The sequence below is a fragment of the Euprymna scolopes genome, chromosome 26 (genome assembly GCF_053919585.1).
Source record: "Euprymna scolopes isolate OS-2025 chromosome 26, ASM5391958v1, whole genome shotgun sequence".
Taxonomy (NCBI): domain Eukaryota; kingdom Metazoa; phylum Mollusca; class Cephalopoda; order Sepiida; family Sepiolidae; genus Euprymna; species Euprymna scolopes.
Window position 1 is genome coordinate 94,137,637 of NC_136507.1, and position 19,917 is coordinate 94,157,553.

Genomic DNA, 19,917 nt, shown 5'->3' on the forward strand with positions numbered 1-19,917 from the left:
GCATATCATTACGGAATATATTTAATTTAAATGTGTTTTAGATCATATTTGTCGATATTTATCGTAATTGATAATAAAATTATATGCAGAGACAGTCTGTTCATGACGTCAGAGCAGGAGGGTCGGCCATTTTGGGTAACGTCTCGAGTAGGGTCGGCCAAATTGTCCTCAGAAACACGACTTGTGTTATTCTGAGCTCTTTTCTTGACAATCTCCCGACCCCTCCAAAACGTTTGTTTGATTTTAAATAAACTATAAAGTGTCGTTGACGACGAAAAAGTCCAAAGGAGAAAATAATGGTGGAAGATCGGGCGGCAGCGAAGGAATTGGATCAATGGATTGAGCAATTGCACGATTGTAAGCAACTAACAGAGACCCAAGTGAAAACACTATGTGAGAAGGTAACAGTTATTTATTTTTAATTGTTTGTTTGTTTTTTTACACTATTTTATTTATTTATATATTTTTTTAATATTTCTGTTTTAAAAATATTTGTTTTAATCTCATAATTTACACCCGGTGTATCTTAAGATTTAGATAGACGTGATTTCTTTTCTGTTTCTCCATTTTTTTTTTTTTTTCCCTATCTTGTCTATTTAAAATTATTAATTTTATTATATTTTTTTAAAGTCGATTTGTTAAACACGTTAATTATAATAATATTAGTTAATTAAATTTGATCTGAGTTTGCTATTGCTGCTTGTCAAAATGAAGGGGAAAAAATCATTGATTTCTCTTTCCTTTTAAAAATCGCCATCTCCGTTTTAAATTTTTTTAACATGACTTTTTCCTCCTTCTTTTTATTTTCATTGTTTATTTTTCTTTTGACGTTATTATATATTTAACTTGATCTGCGAATGTTAATCTCGTCAAATGTTCGACTATGTCCCCCTCTTTCTCCTTAAATGTTGAGCATTTTAAAAATATCTTGTTAGTAGTAGTAAGCAAATTGCCAAAAGTGAGGGATCGAATTATATAACAGTATTAAATAATAACTAAACCCCCACTTTTTGACCGTTTAAAAGTATAACAGTTTTAAAATTTTATTTATGGCTTTTTAAACATTTTCTTTAATTTAATCAAATCTAATTTTAAAAGTAATCTTAAAAAATGCATTTAGTTCTTTGAAATCGTTTTCATCAAATAGACGCCAAAATGTTTCTGTATATTTTTATTTTAATTTCTGAATTCATTTAGTTTATAAGAATGTTTTACAATTATAAAAATCTGAAAGCTTATACATTAGTTTTTAAAAGATTATTATTTTATTATTATTTTATTTTTTTTATTTATTTTTTTTTTACTCAACATTTAATTTACAGGGAGACTTACCTAAAAACCTTGGACGATTTTTGGTACGCAGAATTACGGAGATCATGCTAAAATAATTTAGAAACCCATTCTTAACATAGGGAGGGCGTTTTGTGCTTTCTGTACTTTCACCTAACAATATATACTGCACAAATTGAATTTATTTTGAAAATTTTATAAAATGAAAAAAAAAAAAATAGCAGCATTCGTATTTTATTTTTCAATAAAATTGTTTTAGATCCAGAACTCCTACACAATTTGAACTATTTTTTTTGTTTTTTTTTGTGCTTATGCACTTTTGTAATAGTTTTCCAGGTTAAATTCAAATTTCACGATATCTTTTTAATTGTTAGGTGGAAGCATCCTCCACCTCCCCGTATTAAGAATGGCTTTCAAAATGTTATTTCAGCACGGTAACAAAAGTGCATAAGTACTTTTTTTTTAACCTTAAACTAGCCCTAGGTTTTAGATTTAGTTCGGCAAAAGTTTTTTTTTTTCTGTTCAAATTCTGTAGAAGTACCTTAGATTCGGGAAAAAAATGTTTTACAAGCTTAACTTACAGGTTGACTCCACTTTTCATTGATTTCGAATGTTTAATGACGAATTTATTTAATTAAAAAGAAAAATCTTTACTTTCGTTGTCTTAATGGGTTTAATTTCTGGTTTAATCCAATTATTTACGAAAAAAAAAATCGTTGGACTTTTTCATGATTATTCAAATTTTTGCTTATAGGTATGTATAAAATAAATGGCCGATCTCCAAAAGGTGTAAACATTGACCCCTCCCTTCACTTGAAAATTTTCCAGGGTTTGTTTTACTGTACACATAGATTCGAAAAAGTTGTCACAAAACAAATATAGAACAAATAAATGTTATCAAAGGCAAGATAAGTTACTTTTCTACCTAACTGGATAATTTTTTAGTGTTTTTATTTCATGTAACATTTTTAATCAACTCGAAAAACAGTGTTTACCGATGTATTGGAAAATTCAAAATGGCAGCCGACTCTCTCTTTGAGGCGGTAAGTTTGGAAAAAGGAGTTATAAATAAAAAACCAGTCAAAATACTGTTAAAAACCCGCCGAATATATGTCAGTCTTTGTCACGGTAACATATGTTGAGCGAGTTTCTAACAGTATTTTGACTGGATTTTTATTTATAACTCATTTTCTCAAACTTATCTTTCCAATACATCGGTAAACACTGTATGTTTTTCGAGCTGAATAAACATGTTACATTAAATATAAACACTACAAACATATCCAGTTGGGTAGAAAAGTAACTTATCTTGCCTTTGATAACATTTATTTGTTCTATATTTGTTTTGTGACAACTTTTTCGAATCTGTCTACAGTAAAACAACCCCTTTTTCCAAAATTCAGGAAATCAACCAATTTTATTGAAGTTTTCCGTATTTATTTATTATCAGAGTATAATGAACCAATTTGTTTTTTTTTATCTAATTAAAAATTTATTTTGTGTAAACAAAAACACCTTTTACTAAAGTCTGTTTTAAGTATTTAAAAAAATTCTTTTTTTTTTTTTTTTTTTTTTTTTTTTTTTTTTTTTAATGAAAATAAAGCATCGTAAATGTTAGTGTTTTTTTTTTTTTTTTTTTTTTTTTTTTTTTTTTTTTTTTTTTTTTTAAATATAAAATTAGGTAGGAACATTAAAAAAAAAGCCCCTAAAGTTCGTGTTACTAAAATCAATATAACTTGAAGAAAAGTCAGTTTCTTGAACTAACGATTTTATCATTACATTAAGCATTGTTTATTCAATGTTTTCACCAAAAATATAATTGTAACGAATGTTTCCTGTGACTTGGATAATTCTCGCAAAATGTCAAATATATTTTCTTTGTACACATAAACGTGAACAACATACATCACCGTAAGAAATCTTTTATAATCTTAAAAATAAAATTTGTGGACCAGGATCACTAACAAAAATTTTAAATGGTATTATTTCTACTAACGATTAATTTGGAGAAGTACGAGTGCGCAACAATATAATTTAAAAACAAAGAATTTGCATCCCACGCTTATTGTATTCTATTTAATTTTTGTTTTAACGCTGTAGGAATTTTACAACTTTTATTTCCAAAATTTTACTGAAAAGACTTCAATATTTTCAGAATATTACTGAGTTTGTGAATTTTTAACCAATAATACTATTAAAATGTCTCTGAATTTAAAAGTTGAATATTAATCTTTACTTTATAAATAACAATTTTAATTGAAATGCTTTTTAATCAAATAAGCATTTTCTTTTTATTACAAAATACGAGTACTTGATATTTTTATAATCTTCAAAAATACAGAAATCAAGGTATAGTGCTTAAATTTACTTTTAAAAATCGATTTGACATTTTTGGTTTCCAAAGAAATTCTGCGCATCGCTTTGTCATTTGTTTTGATTGTACGAAAACCGGTTTCTTTTATGGATTATTAATCCTTTTTTTTTTTTTTTTTTAACCTTTACATTACCACCTTCCCAATTTTCCTTAAAATGATTTTTTTAAGGTTTTCGACTATGCTAAATAAGAAAATCATTTAAATTTTGCAGAGACCAGTAGTTATCGAGATATAAAGACTTTCATTATGCACTGTAATTCTCTATCAGCCATGTTTATCGCGCGTAAAAACATGGTCGCCAGAGAATTGCAGTGCATAAAGTCTTTATATCTCGATAACTACTTATCTTTGCAAAATTTGAATGTGATTTTCTTATTCAGAATAGTCTTCTTTTTAAAGAAGATTGTGAAGTGGAAGTGGAACCCAATGTAAAAAAAAATTATCATTTTTATTTTAATTATTTTTTTAAATAGTTCAGAAATAGTTTCTTTCAAGGGATTTTTACATTTAAATTTAACCTTCAAATTTGGCTGAATTTTCAATTTTCGTAGCCGTCGTGTAAACATTTTTTTCCGTTTAGAGATTAGTTTGGGTTTTAATCTTCCAAACAATAAAAAAAAAAATAATCGGAAACTTATTTAAAAAAAAAAAAAAGATAAAAAGCAAAACCAGCTTTCATAACTATGGGTCTATCAGGTTTTCGTTTTATTTTATTTTTTTTCTTTTATTTTTATTTATTTATTTTTTTTTTTACTATTAAATTGCACGTACGAGTAGATTAAAAAAAAAAAATTAACGGATTATTTTTAATCTAATTTGCGTTTTCATTTATTTTTTTCTACTGTAATTAACTAAACAAAAGGTATGGAAAAAAAAAACTGCAACAAATGTTACCGAAGGCAAGATGAGTAAAGCGAAAGCGGTTGTTTTGTTTTTCAAAACAGTGGCTCCACTATTGAGTTAAAACGAAGGAAAAAATATAATTAATATAAGCTTTTACATGAGAACGCTTGATAATGATTAAAGAAAAAAAGAAGAGAATTATAATTAATCAAAATACTGGTAGAACGTTACATTTTCGCACGGTTGGTCACATTTGAGTGTGTTTCTCAGTATTTTCGATTTTTGAGCGATTATCAAGGGCTCTTTTGCAAAGCTTATGTGCTGTCATTTTTTTTTTTTTTTTTTAACAAGTGGGAACACAATTTCTTAACAAAAACACTCTTTAAAATAATCCACCCAGAAGAGTTAACTTGCCTTTGGTAACATTTAAAAAAAAAAAAAAAAAAATTTTATGATAGTAATTTTTGAATTCTTAATTCACTTTACGCTGCTCAAGGCCAATAAAAATTGAGTACCCATGTCATGATTGATAAATATCCTAACTCAAGATACTTTCCTTCATTAAAGCATGAAATTAAATTTTCAGAAATTTTAATTTACAAGAAAATGAATTTTATCAATTTGAACAAATTGTAATTTTGATTTCATTTTTATGTGAAATATTAAAACCGCTTTGATCTGATATTCCGGTTAACTTGGAAACTGACTTAAAAAAAATTTTTTTTAATTCAAGATGAATTAAAAATCACTATTGTACAATAATTAAAAAAAAAAATGAAATTGATATTTGTTTTGATAAAACTGAAGTTAATGAATTCTTGAACTATATAATGTGTAAATAAATTATAATGCCGAGAACTCTATATCTAAGACAAGATCATATTTCTACGTCTATACGTAACTTTATAATAAAAATTGATGATTTTTGTTTATAAACTTTTATCAAATATTTGAGATAAAAAAAAACGAAGAAATATATAATTAAAAAGTATATTTACACAAAACCTCGAAGTTTTTAACCAAATGTGATTTTCTAATAAGTATAAGAATTTTAACATAAAAAATATAGAATTCCTTTGTTTTTGGAATTTTTAGATGAGGATTTGTTATTCGACTTTGGATTCTTCAGATTACTGTTCTCATCTTGAAAGTTATTTTCATATCGTGAATAAGTAATTATCAAAATTCAATTATAAAGGTTGATGGTTCAATCGTCAGTGCGGGCGATTCTCAAAATACAATTGGAAATTATTTAGGACTTCTATCCAGTCACTGCTGATAGAATAATGGCATGCTACCGTGACCATCGTCATATTACGGTAGCCACGATGCTACTTTTGTGGATTAAAGGAAGGGTTTTGTTCAAAATTCCATGCAAATTCCCAGTTCGACAAAAGAATTCCCAAGGTCGAAGGTTACATCGACCGAAACGTTGTGAAAATAACAGCAAAGATGATGAGAACAGTCGAGAACTTTTTTGAGTAAAAAATTTCAACATTTTCGGCATCAGAGTTATTAAACTTTTTTAACTTTTACTTTTTGTTTGTGACGTTTGTCAATTTTATTTGAAATACAAAAAAAAAAAACAAAAAAAAGTTAGCACACACGTGTGTGTGTGTGTGTGTGTGTGTGTGTGTGTGTGTGTGTGTGTGTGTGTGTTTTATTTTAACTACGAATGTATTATTGAAATTTATAACTTTGAAAACTTCAAATACGTATATTCTTTGAAACTTTAACAAACAAATACATATATTCGGAATTTTTTAGATAGCAACTATTATTTTGATTATATTTAACATATGGCTGATTTTTTTTTCCTGAACTTTGGAATCACGGGGGCAAAACTCTTATGAACATATAACTTAACGGTTACAAGCTTTATTGGTTAATCAATTTTAACTGACAGTCTTCTAATGTATTTTTTTTTCTACACATTTACCTTTTATTATCAACTTTGTATATACAACACAATCCAATCCAAACAATCGACATATTGGTTGAATGACTAATATTTTACCTTTTCATATTTGCGCAACATTATCGATTTTTGTTTAGATGACAATTTATTTTATAGTAGATTAAAAAAAAAACAATTTTTTTTTTTTTTTTACGACCTGCCCCAGCGGAGTATAAACACCCCCACCCCCCCCAAAAAAAACCACCTCATGTTAAGAACGGCTTTCAGAATAACCCCCTCCCATGTTAGGAACAGCTAAGGTTGGGGAGGGGTTATTCCAAAAGCTGTTCTAACATGGGAAGGTTGGAGTGTTTATAACACGCTAGGGCACGTCGTAAAAATTTGCCAAAAATTTTCGTATTAAACATTATTTTGAATTCAAAATCTCTTGTGAATATTTCGATGAAGGCAAATTGTTTGGATTATCAAACACTAATTAAAATAGTTTTCATTTTGTTTTCCAATAAAACGTGATCCTTTATTAAGTCGCACATTAAGTGGCTGTTTAGTATTTTGTTATCTAATAAAGTTATCTTTGCATGTTGCATCTGATAAATCAATATTTGATTATGACTTGTGATTTATTATTGTCCACTTGCTAGGACTTCTCAGACATGCTATCAACAGCGATCACTAGCTGGCAATAAGCTGTGTTGTTCCCTGGAGTCTGAGTGACATCAAATCTCCATAGTTCTCATGCTCTCCACCTCTTTCGATAACCAGTGCAGATGACTTCACATTAACCTTTGATCTTTCACTGGTAACGGCCATTGGTATTGCTTGAAGTTTGAGTGGCAAAAAGTCTCCCTCAAGGCTCTACTGCTCCCTGCACTTTTCTAGTCGAGGTCTGATTAGTACTCTCCCTTATTTCTTCTGGATCCTCCACGACTCTTTAGTGTGGCGTCATTCGATGTAGACGCCACTGACGGGGGGGGGGGTAAAATAACCAAAACCGCGAAATGTTAAGTTATCTTGGTTCTTTGTGGTTGTATTTGGTTTTATTTTTGTTAAAGTATTAAGTTAAGTTTACAAAAATTATGACAAAAATGCAGAGTAATTCTAGAAAATAGTTTGCAAATTTACGAATAGGGGTCTCCCAATTTCTAGCCTAGTTTTCACTTCAGAAAAATTAGGTCACGTGGTACCTGTGTAAGGTCAAATAACTTTTTTTTTTCTTATCCTTGCAATCACCCCCCCCCCCCGCCGCTCATTAAGATAATTGAACAGAAATAAACTAAAAAGTTTCGTCATCTCCATTTCTTTTTTTTGTCTTTTTATTGGTTACGATTATTGATTTTTATAATTGAAAAGTTTAAAAAGAAAAAAGAAAAAACAATTCTAAGAAGTTCATGTTTATATCATGTTAATTCAAAAAGTTATTTAGCGCGATACTGGTCAGCTAGTACCACATGACCTAACTTTTCCAAAGTAAAAACTGCTAGAATTTGGGACCCCATTTGTAGACTAGCACAAATAGTTTTACCATTTTTATGCATTTGACTGGAATTCTCACATTTTGTGTTGGAATGCAAGTCTTTCTAAATCTGACCTTAGTTTCTTTGTTGTAGTCAAAGTGTATGTAAGGAAGTGTGAAGAAATTGGAAACTGACTTTTCAGACAAATTGAAAGTCAGACCCAAATAGCAAACCATCTTGCATGTCATTACTCTATTCAGACTAAGCTTTTTATCATTATTCATCTTTTCATTTTTTTTTTTTTTCTTGAAGTTATGTGCAGTTAGACTAAATTTCTACAAAATATATTAACTGACGTGACTTAGGCATCTCCAAAGATATGTGTAAAACGTTCACGTTTTACACAACAATGGCAACGTTATTTTGTGTGTAGATTATTTTTCGTGTTAATTTCTATGGATGGCATAAAAAATTACTTATAGAATTTTATTTATTTTTTGATTCGAATATTATCGAAAAAAAAAAAAAAATTGAGAAAAAGCGTTTTTGTTTTTTTTTTCTATTGATTTTGTGTACAATTTTGTTTACAACTTTAAAGAAAGTGACAAATAATGGGTGTTTTTAGATTGTTTTTTAATTATTTAAACTCGTCAACTTTAAAAAATGTTGCAATTTTTATGGGCCTAAATTTCGTAACATGAAATATGAGGAGGGTGTCAGAATTCGCCATTAAAAAAGGAGTGATTATGTAGACTCGCTATCTTTCAAAGCTTATAACAGTATGAATAATGTATCTTTAAACCCTAATTTTTTTTTTCTTCAATAAAAGGAGCAAAGACCAAACTTTAAAAATACAAGGTTTTATCGAAAAATATACAATATTTTTTTAAATCTGTTTTCTTTAAAAAAGATTTCACGAAATTCAACAAATTTTAACTTTATCTAAATATAATAAATATAAATTCAAAAAAATCACTTACCTATATAAAATACTAATCGACGGATGCTTCCATTCTTCATTTATGAGAATTTGTCCATATTTATATTTTATATTCCATATATTTTTTTAAATAAAAGAATTTTTTTTTAAACAACTATTTGAAAAGACCGCTATTACGTAAGTATTAGCCGTTGTTAGCAAGCCTGTGTTTTCTTGTTTCTTCCTGTTTGGAAATGCGGAGGGATAAAAGGCTATAAAACGTAAAAACACAACACATACGCGTAAGCCCTGAAGCCTTGTGGATGGAGAAATGTGTCACCATAGCTAAAAATAAAAAATAATTACATTTTACTTATCTGTTTTTGCTTTAAAAAAAAAAAAAAAAAAAAAAACACTCGTCGAATTTTTTTTTTTTTTTTTTTTTTTTTTTTTTATTCTTTCAAAGAAATACATGAATTTTTGATTTAATATATTTTATTACTTTTTTATGGAGTGAATTTTTTTTATAAATATCTATTAAAAAAAACAAAACCTTGAATGAAATAGAAAAAATACGAAATTTTCTTGAAAATATAACAAGATTATAAGGTTTCACTTAAAAAAACAAATCCAATATGTTTTTTAAAAAAAGTTTTAAAACTTTGGACTTTACAAGTAAATTTGCAAATAACTTTTTTTTGTTGTTTTTTTTTTTTATTATTGATCTTTTATCTTCAATTTGTGATATAAATTATTTTCATTTGAATAGACATTTCAAAATGGGGGGGGGTGAATTAAAAAAAAAAACGCTTGTCTAGTATAATATATTCGGTTTATTAGAAAGAGCATAAAATTTTACATTGAACCTGAAAATATCGTAAAAATTGAACCATTAGAAAAATTTTGATAGATTTTTTTTAAAGTTTAAAAATTGAAAAAATTTAAATCGTAAAAAACATGGCTGCATGAACGTGCGCAGACTTTGTAAACACTTTTTTTTTTTTTTTTTTTTTTTTTTAAATTAAAAATATTTCTATTTTTTTAAACAACTTTAATAGTCTATTTTGGAAATATATTCCATAAAGAAAATAAGCAACCCACTTTAAAGAGAAATTACGAGTTTTTTTTAAATATTTTATTCGCAGTTTTGTGTTAGAGGTGCCAAAAATTCTGACACGCCTAGTAGAATACCTAAAAAATATTTCCTCATTTAATGAAACCTACTTTCAATATGCAAGTTATTTTAAAAATAAGTATTGCAAATTTCAGGAAAATATGGCTATTTGATTTTTTGCTAGATTTTTAAAATCTAGGTATGTTTATGCCAACAAAATCATCACTACATAGGAATGTTGTTTTTAAAGCGTCGATAATATAAACACGATTTTAATCTCACATTTTCATTATTTTCGTACGCTGTAAAAAATTTTTTAAATAATATTAGCAGTTAATTTGAAGCTTCTTTTAAATGGTAAAAAATTGGCCCTCTTGCAGTTTAAGGAAACAAATATGAGGAATAAAATGGGACATAAGTTGTGTTACACCGGTAGTAAGAAGGCTACTTGATTGGATAGTGAAATTGATGTCATTTTATAAATAAATGAAATATTAAAATTGACAATATTAGAAAACAATATTTTTTATTAAATGATTTTTAGCATTTTGCATCTTTTTTTTAATCACTTCCGCGTAATTTTATAAATAAAATGACATATTAAACTATATTGAAATTGACAATATTAGAAAACAATTTTTTTATTAAATGATTTTTAGCATTTTGCATCTTTTTTTTTAATCACTTCCGCGTAATTTTATAAATAAAATGACAAATATTAAACTATATTGAAATTGACAATATTAGAAAACAATTTTTTTATTAAATGATTTTTAGCATTTTGCATCTTTTTTTTAATCACTTCCGCGTAATTTTATAAATAAAATGACAAATATTAAACTATATTGAAATTGACAATATTAGAAAACAATTTTTGTTGACAAGCAAATAAAGATAATTAGAAATGATATTAATGAAAACGATATTGAAATTGACAATAGTAGAAAAGTTTTGTATTTAAAAAAATTTTTTTTACAATGACAATTAGAACTGATTGTTCTGATACATAATAATATATGCGGAAAAAGTAAAATGGTTCACTATAAATGGGCAATCGAATTGTGTTACTTTAATATGACTTTAAAAATTATTATAAAAGAATTTTTATTCTATACTTATATTTTAATTATTAAATACTTAGTAATTAAGTTCTTTTGCAATTTCAGTTTTTAAATATCTATCAATATTTTATCGTAATAACTGGAGATCTAATTTTAAAATTAAGTAAAATAGTTCATTATAAGTAGGCAATTGAATTGTGTTACTTAAATATGACTTTAACCGTTTAAAAATTCTTTTATAATTTTTTATACTAATTTAGTAATTAAATTCTTTTACAATAATTTCAATTTTTTAATTCTATCAATATTTTATAGTAATGTCAATTTACTGCCCAATCAAGTGGCATTCTTACTACCGGTGTAACATGATTTATGTCCCATTTTCTTCCTCATATATTTGTTTCCTTAAACTGCAAGTGGGCTAAAAAGTTAGGATAATATTAAATTAGTTACATTATGTTACATATATGTATTACATATAAATTTGTAGTGCACATTGGAGGTACCTATGTGATTTCAAGTATGTGTCACGTTCACATCAGTTAGATATTATCGATTAGCGTGATATGTTTAAAACTTAAAATTTCTTTTGCACAAGATATCTTTATAAGTCAACAGAACTACTTTCTGTTTCTTCATAAACAGGTCAGCCATTTTATTTTACTTCCAGGCAATGCCAAGTAGATACAGTTATGTAAATTGTACATGTACATTCGTTTTTCAATATTCACAATAATGCTGACCAAGATGAGCCACTTCCTTCTAATAAAGTGACCCCGCACTCGCTGGTGTATCTGGAATATTTGATCCTTGTGAAATTTTCATAACTTTTTGATTCGTTTTATATTTTTACATATTGATGTAACTAACACATTAGAAAAATCTGAAAAGTAATTTTTTTTTTTCCACTGAAATGTTTATTTACAGTAATTATTGAAAAAATATATAAACATCATGGAATGTTTTCCTTGTTACAAATGCGCAGATGAATTTTTCTTTTTTTTAAATTTTTTTTTTTTATATATATTATTATTAGAAATTTAGTATTTTATAAACGTCTTGCAACATTTTCAAAATACTCAAGTGGCTGTTTATTTAACAAATACTTAACAAGATTATTTTTGTTCTATGACCGGGACATTTCTGACACTTTAACTGATAAGCAATTAGGTAATGTCTAGCCACTCATTCTAATATTTTCATACTGTCACCGGTTTCTGTCAGTTTTTTGAAAAATAAAACCTAGATCAGCTGCTAACTTCACCTTTTCAATCCATTTTATATATTTACATGTTGATATAACCTGGAACGTAGTAAAGCAGTGACTAGCTTGAACATAATCTAGTGGGGCCATATACTCGAGATACACCGTTGGGTTGAGACACTTTGTTAGAAGATGGTTTGTCTCCGTCAACGTACCCTTTTACCAAAATATTTTTATGGGCAGTAAACAAAAGGTGGAGTGGAATTTTGTTTAAATAAGCATGTTTACAGTTTTAGTAGACATCCATAAGATAACTTTGATGTGAGCTATTAGCGTGATTTAACATCGTTTAGTGTGACAAACATTGGAATAAAATTTAATTTGTTTTTAATGGATTCGCTTGCACAACAATTTTTGTCCTCTGACATGGTATGTAAACATACATGGGTAAAATGATTGTCATATTGAATTGTTGATTAAACCGAATTACATAAGAATTGCTTAATCTAAATCCTCTAGGCCAGAGGTTCTCAACCATGAGTAAAAAAAAAAAATTACATAGTCGGGAGTAAATAATTTAAAAATATTTCTTTTCAGATTATTACATTTCTTAGACATGAAACAAATTAACTTCATAATTTTCTATTTAGAAAAAAAGTTTGATTTTCTTTATTTTTGTGATACAAATGTTTTTTATACAAAAACTAAACTTCTAAACAATAAAAAGGTTCCTTATGACCTTGTTTTTCTGTCACTTTATGATGGCTACAAAATTTTATGAGAGTAAGGGGTAAATGGAGAAATACAAAGTGATAGAATGGTTGCGAGTTTCATGATTTTGTGCTTTTAAATTTTCGATCGCATCTTAATACAAGTTGATTGCTTGCAATTATTGGACTTTTTTTTTCTAAATAAGTATTTTGTATTCAATTCATAAAAAGAAAAGTATTTTGTGATCATATTTTATAAAGTCTTTTTTAATAAAGCCATGAACTGATTAACTAATGCTTTTAACCATTAAACCCTATGCGGACAATTCTAAAATTAGTCTAAATGACTCTTCTGGGGATTGCAGGCAATAACTAAAAATAACAAATTAACATTTCTAACCGGTTATAGCTGGCAGAATGAGAGCAATTAACCTCATGGATAAAATAAAGATCTGTTTGAATTTTAGTACAGGATCCTAAATTTGATTCTCGTCTAAAAAGAACGAGGTTTGGTTTATATCAGCTGAAATATGAATATAATCACCAAATTGAAAATAGTACAAATAAAAGAAATTAATCTTTAACTGAAAAATTCTAAAACCAAATTAAGATGTTAGATTTTTAATCGAAGATTAAAAGGATTCAAACTTGTAAATATAAGTACAGCATCAAAGAATCTAAGTTATATGAAGAATTTGATTGTATTAATTGCATGAATCAATATCTTTAAAATAATCATAGATAAATCATGGAAGTTGAACAAAAAATAGAAGTACTTGTACAGTTTACAACCCACCAGCAACGTTGTCAACATTTTCTGGCAGGTTACAGAAGCAGCCAAAAGATGTTGCAGTCAAGACAAATGCTTCAAAATGTGCCCCCCCCCTCCTGTGTTGAGATTTTTTGACATCTTCAAAGTTTTTTTTTCTTTTTTCTTTTTTTTTTTTCTTTTTTCTTTTTTTTTTTTTTTTCTAATTCTATTTTGTTTTCCGTTCTCTGATATCATCATCCCTTTGCTTATATAACTTATGGATGCTGATGCAAAGTTGCGAAAGATTGGATCATAAACTGCATAGGAATGTAAATATTTTTAAAATATCTGATAATGTATTGAAATGCTTTAAGAAATATTTCAAATATCTTTTAAGGACAGTCGGATTACATTTAGTGATGAAGTAGAAATTTTATTTTTACATATCAGATAGGTGAAAGGGTTGTAATGGTGTGTGTGCGTCCGACTCCTGATTCAACTCGGAGTTTTAAAAGTTTGACTACCTACCTGTATTTTAAAAATAAACACTTAACTTGGCCTAGTTATTAGGTTACTCATGTATGATAAATTTTATGTAAAAACGTATCATGTGACTAGTTTCTATTTCCAGAAGAGATAAACTTAAATTTCTTAGTGTTGTCTTAAAGAAAATTAAAGTAAACCTTTTTTAAGAACTAATTTGTCTTTTCTATAATAGATTTGATAGTAATAATTTTCAAAGTCTAAGAAACTTAATTTTTCCTTTCTATAACAAAAAAAATTGATACAATCCTGAGATAGCTTCTTTTTTTTTCTGTTATTTGTGTTTGAAATAAATCTCCAATCATTTTTTTTTTTTTTTTTTTTAATCAAATATTAAGTCGGTATCCTGAACCAGATTTATTTTAATTATATCTAAAAATATTCAAGATCTTTTAGATCTTTGCAAAATATAAACAATGGTACTCAATTTTTGTTTTATTTTAGTAGTTCAAATTAGCCACAAAATTATAATTGGAAAATTTACCATCTTGTCTGTTATTGGTGCATAATTTTCAGCCCATGACTTTGTTATACACTGAAAATTATTGCTTCTAACATGTAAAAAAGAAATTCTTGCAAATTTATCATTTTATGGTAAATGAAAATTAAATCACAAAGCTATAATTATTAAACTTAAACATTGATGAAAATACCTTTTGTGTCTTGGAAAAGTTTACAGAAATAACATGAAGCATAAACGAGTGATTGTATTAGATTCATTTAAACAGCAAACACATTGGATTTTAATGATTAATAACAGATCAAGTTTTCTTTTAATATTAAATCAATGAAAAAAAACCCTTAGATTTTAATCCTGAAAGACAATTTGATATGGCAAAAGTTTAAGTTTTTTTTTTTTTAAATAAATTTTTGTTTCTTTTGAAAAACAAACCTATTATTAAGCCCATCGTTTTAGGAGTAAGCCTCTTCCTTTGAGGTGGGACTGTTTCATATGGTTAGAAATGTACAATATCGTTTGAATTAAGTTGAAAAATACCGGCATTAAAAGAAATTGATGATCACTGAAACTTGACCCGGAAGAAACAAAATTATTGGTGACAAGAGATGAAATTATACACTGAAAGATTTGTTTGTTTACATCTATTTGTTTGAAAGTTAGTCGTCCAACACATGCCAGCATGTGATACAAATTTTATTGAAATTAAAAAAAAAACAAAAAAAAACGCATTATCACAAGTAGAAAATGGAGGGAATCTCAAATACCTTTTTTTTAATATAAAGTTTTCCTTCTCTGAACACAACTTGTTTAGACTTTGAATTTAATCAATAGTTGGTAAAAGGCCATGTCTTGTTTTAATTCAAATACGTCTGATAGCATGTCAAGTTCATAAAACTGCATCTACCACTGTTTTCATCATTTGGGAAGGAGGAGAGGCGCTTTGTCTGAAAGATAAGTTTGGATGCTTCACTTGTTTATAAAACCTTTTTCGAGATGCTAAATTTTCATCAGATTAAATGTCTGGTGGTTGGCATAGAGCTTTTACTAATGTAGGTTTAATGGCTGTTTTAAGTCAAAACAATACTATTGCTTATATTAATGTACTATCATTAAATGCTCAATACAGGAAGGATGGGTAGTGTAGTATCTGTTCTGTGGTTATAATAGTATTCTCTCAGACTAGCAGAAATATGCAACTCGGCTATAAATACATAACATGGTAATGTCTGATTTTTCATGTTCCACCTAAATAGTTCCCGTTCTGAAATGTAAATTTTATTTTTAATACTTTTTTAAGCATTGATCCATGTTAGTAAGAAAAATTTTTTTTTGCTTGTATACTTTATCTGGTTTGGACTTTTCTTTGTTTTGTCTTGGTAAATATACATTAACATGGAAATAATGATGTGTCATTACATTTTTATTAATATTTATTGAATCATAGTTAATGTCACTTTCTATATAAAAACAGACTTGCAAAACATATTTGAATCTCTGGAAGCTTCTAAAAGTGATTGCATTAATTTTTATTTGCAACTGTTTTATGAGCATTCATAATTTACATTTTTCCGTTTACAGTTTAGATGGCATTTACATTGGATTTTTAATTTACTTTTAAGATACATATGAGGACTTTGTGCTGTTGTACACAATACATATGTAACTGTTTAACTCTTATCAGCTGAAATATGAATGCGAACAACCAAGATAGTAGTCCATGTACACAAAATCACACAAAATTACAAAACTTCATTGAAGGAATTAAAATGTTTGACTTCTCCATTAGGAAGTCATTATTCATATTTATTTAAACAACTAGCAAAAGTACCCGTTGTTGACTGGGTTCAGAAACAGCCTACAGAAAATGACTCTGATTTATGAAAATAATAGCAGGGGTACCCGGCGTTGCTCGGGTCTTTGTAGGTGTGTGTGGTGTTAAATAAAAAAGGGGGCGAGGGGGGGTAGGATGGAACCCGAAGCCCTGAGGCAAAGTTTGAAAATAAAATCGGCCAGCCAGAATGAGTTAGTGAAAGATGTTTGAAAGTCGTCGAGCGTTACGACGACGAAGCATTGTTATAAGCGAAGTAAGAAAAGAAAACATTGTTTTAATTAAGCGGGGGGGGGTAATCAAAACATAAAAAAAAAACACAAAAAAATCTAACGTAAGGCAAACTAACGTTGAAAACAGAAAAACAAACACGTGAAAAATGGCTTAAATGAGCCTGTTTCGATATTAAAATTTAAAAAATCTGTCGATACCCGGGTGTCGCTAAGAATAAGCGAAGTAAAAAAAAAAAAAAACAGGAAAACGAACGTTACGTGAAAAATGGCTTAAATAATACAGGGTTCAATATTTAAATTTAAAAAATCGAAAAAACATCTCCCACCACAATTCGAACCCAAAACGTTTAGATAATGAACAAACGCATTAACCAACTGCGCTAAAGCGACGGAGATGAAGTTTACCCGGTTTTTCAACTATTTAAAGTAAATCAGGTCATGGCATCATCTGACGCATGCGTAGAATCGGGCATCGTTACGAGAAACCCATTTTTGTTGGACCCCCCCCCCCCTGGAAAATTGTCGATTTCGGGGTGAAAAAGTTAACGTTTTTGGCCAATTTTTCGATATTTTTCTAGCGAAGGATGGGGCTTCGATATGATAGCGAGTTTGTGAATTTTCGTCGCGTGTTGAAAGTTTTTAGCAGACACACACACATACATACACACAAACATACATACATTTTCGCTTTTATATATATAGATGACCATTTAGATTTTTTTTTTTTTTTTTTTTTTTTTTTTTTTTTTCAACATTGTTACTGGTTAAAGAACAAAATTTTTGAAGCTTATAGTTTTCACTTTTTTTCTCTCATTTTTTATAAAATAAGAATACATATTTAGTGAAGATCTCTTAAAAATTTAACATATCCTGTACAGTCCTAACATTCACAACTTTTTATTTTGTAGCTTTGGAGATGGGGGGAAATAATGATATGCTTAAAAAAAAGAAGAAAAATTTTTTTTCTTTAACCAAATCATTTTGTAAAATTTTTTTTTATATATATTTGAACCACCATGATTTCAAATTTTGCTAAATTTCTTGTCATTTTTCAAGTGATTTAAAGGGATCTTTAAGCATTTAAACTATATTAGAAAGTCATGTTTATTTAAACAATTTTCTCACTGTGGCAAGCTCTGCTTTCGAAATGTCTTTGGTTACTCATGATTTCATCCACAGTCATTGAACCAGCACCATCTCAGGATTGAAAAAGATGTGGAAGTCAGCTGAAAACTCGACTGAACACTGAGCTGATCCTGGACCTTTATCTCTATCGGGTTCACCACTTAACCATGATTGGCTGACTCTTGCATCTGCTGTTGCAGTTGATTGTTACATCTGGTCCGCATTCATTCAGGACGTGGTAAATTCTCTGGATGGAGCCGGCCTAATCGTTCCATGGTGAATGCTGAAATGATTACAATTTGAACGATCACCATTCAAAAACTTCCATGTTGCCTGTGTAAACAAAACATTTTTTTTTTTTTTTTGCAAATACTAAACATTTATAAAATCTTAAACTTAATTTTTTTTTTTTTTTTTTTTTTTTTTTTTTTTTTTGGTACTTGTGCAGAGAAATTACCAGCCTTAAACCAAAGTTTCACAGACATTTTCCGGCAGATTTTTTCACCCCCTCCTCTCTTTATTTTATGTCTCCATTGTTTGCTATGTAGGAAATTTTATAAATGAACTGGTCTGGATGCCCGGCATTGTCCGAGTGTTTGGAGGTGTGTTGAGCAAAAAATAAAAAGAAAGTGGTAGTAGGCAGGCAGGCTTGAACCCATGCCGCGAAGGAGGAAAAGAATGTGGAAAAAAAAAATAAGTGATGTCTTTGCTGTTGTGCCCATCACCAAACCGGAAGTGATGAATGTTTAAATTAAGGCTAGTCAATCGAAAAGAGGGATGACTTTTGAAAATATTGGCGAAAAAAAGCGACCCTGTAGAAAAGTGCCAAGGTGAAGGAATTGTTTTTAGCCAATTTTTCAATATTTGTTGTCCGAAGGGTCAAGCTTCAAAACAATACCGATCTCGTGAAAATCCGTTGCCTCTGTCGAAAGTTTTTTTTTTTCCATACATGCATACATAACATTTAAATAGACAGGTGAGATTTATATTATAGATGTTCAGTGCATAGCTGTCATGCACAAATATTTTTGTCAATTTCAAGATAAAGTAAGCATGTTTGAGTATTTTAAATATATAAAATAATTTTAATTGTTTATGACAATTTTTTTAACCATTATGATTCTAAATCTTGCCACTTTGTCACATTTTAAAACCTTTTGTTTTTTCCCTTAGAATGTCAGCTATTTACATCTTTTAATACTGAGGTGGTGGTGGAGGAGGGGGTCAATTGTATTCTTAGAATTTTAAAATTCTCATTTCTTACACGATTGACAGTTATTATGAAAATGAAGGTAGAAATACTCCCAGTTAATGCTGAGTTGGGGCAGTTGGAATGATCGGAAATGAAACTGTTTTATATTGAATTCTTGTAACGTATATAAGTGTGTCAAAATATTTATTTACCTATGACCTATATTTTTCTGTATGTGTTTCTGTTTGGCATTTTTTTTTTTTTTTTTAACTACTGTCAAACCTTTGAATGTTGGAAAATCATGCCTGCTCTACAAAGATAACATGTTATTTTATACTTAAAATAGATTGCCCATTTGTGAATTTAAAATATCTCAACTTGACTATAACTTTTGAATCAAATGAATATCAACCTTAAGCAAGATACAATAAATTAACAAAAATAAAGCTATAAATGCATTTCCTCTATCTTAAAATAAAAATGAGGTTTTATAATCTACTGGGGGGGGGGATACCCGGCATTGCCCGGGTGTTTGGGGTTGTAAAAGTATTAGTAGTCAGGCAGGCTCGAACCCATGATGTGAAGGCGGAAAAGAAAGTGAAAGAAAACATGACCTCTTACTGCTACGCTATGAGGCCATAGGAAGTGAAAAGCATTCAAATTTAACAATGTCAATCAAAAAGTTGACTTGCTAAATGAATACGCAGGTGCAGAAATAAACATTAGCTGAAGGCTAGTTCAGCTTTCGACTGGTTCATTTGTTTCCCCACGATGTTGGGGAAACCAAGCTCCTCCGTTAAAAAGGTGAGCTCTCAAATGAATAGCAATTGTCTGATAGGAAGGGTTTTCCCCACATTGATCAAAGCTGATTGCCTTCAAGACGTGCCGGGCATGAAG

At 28.5% G+C, this 19,917-nt stretch overlaps 1 protein-coding gene across 1 annotated transcript in view; it reads left to right on the forward strand.

Moving 5' to 3' along the window:
• The first annotated feature begins 12 nt into the window (after nt 1-12).
• Nucleotides 13-19,917, forward strand: part of LOC145248269 (serine/threonine-protein phosphatase 2A catalytic subunit beta isoform) — a 61,409-nt gene continuing 41,504 nt past the window's right edge. Inside the window, exon 1 of the mRNA XM_080110140.1 lies at nt 13-401. Within this exon, the coding sequence (XP_079966266.1) occupies nt 297-401 (105 nt within the window). The 5' untranslated portion in view covers nt 13-296. The remainder of the gene's footprint in view (nt 402-19,917) is intronic.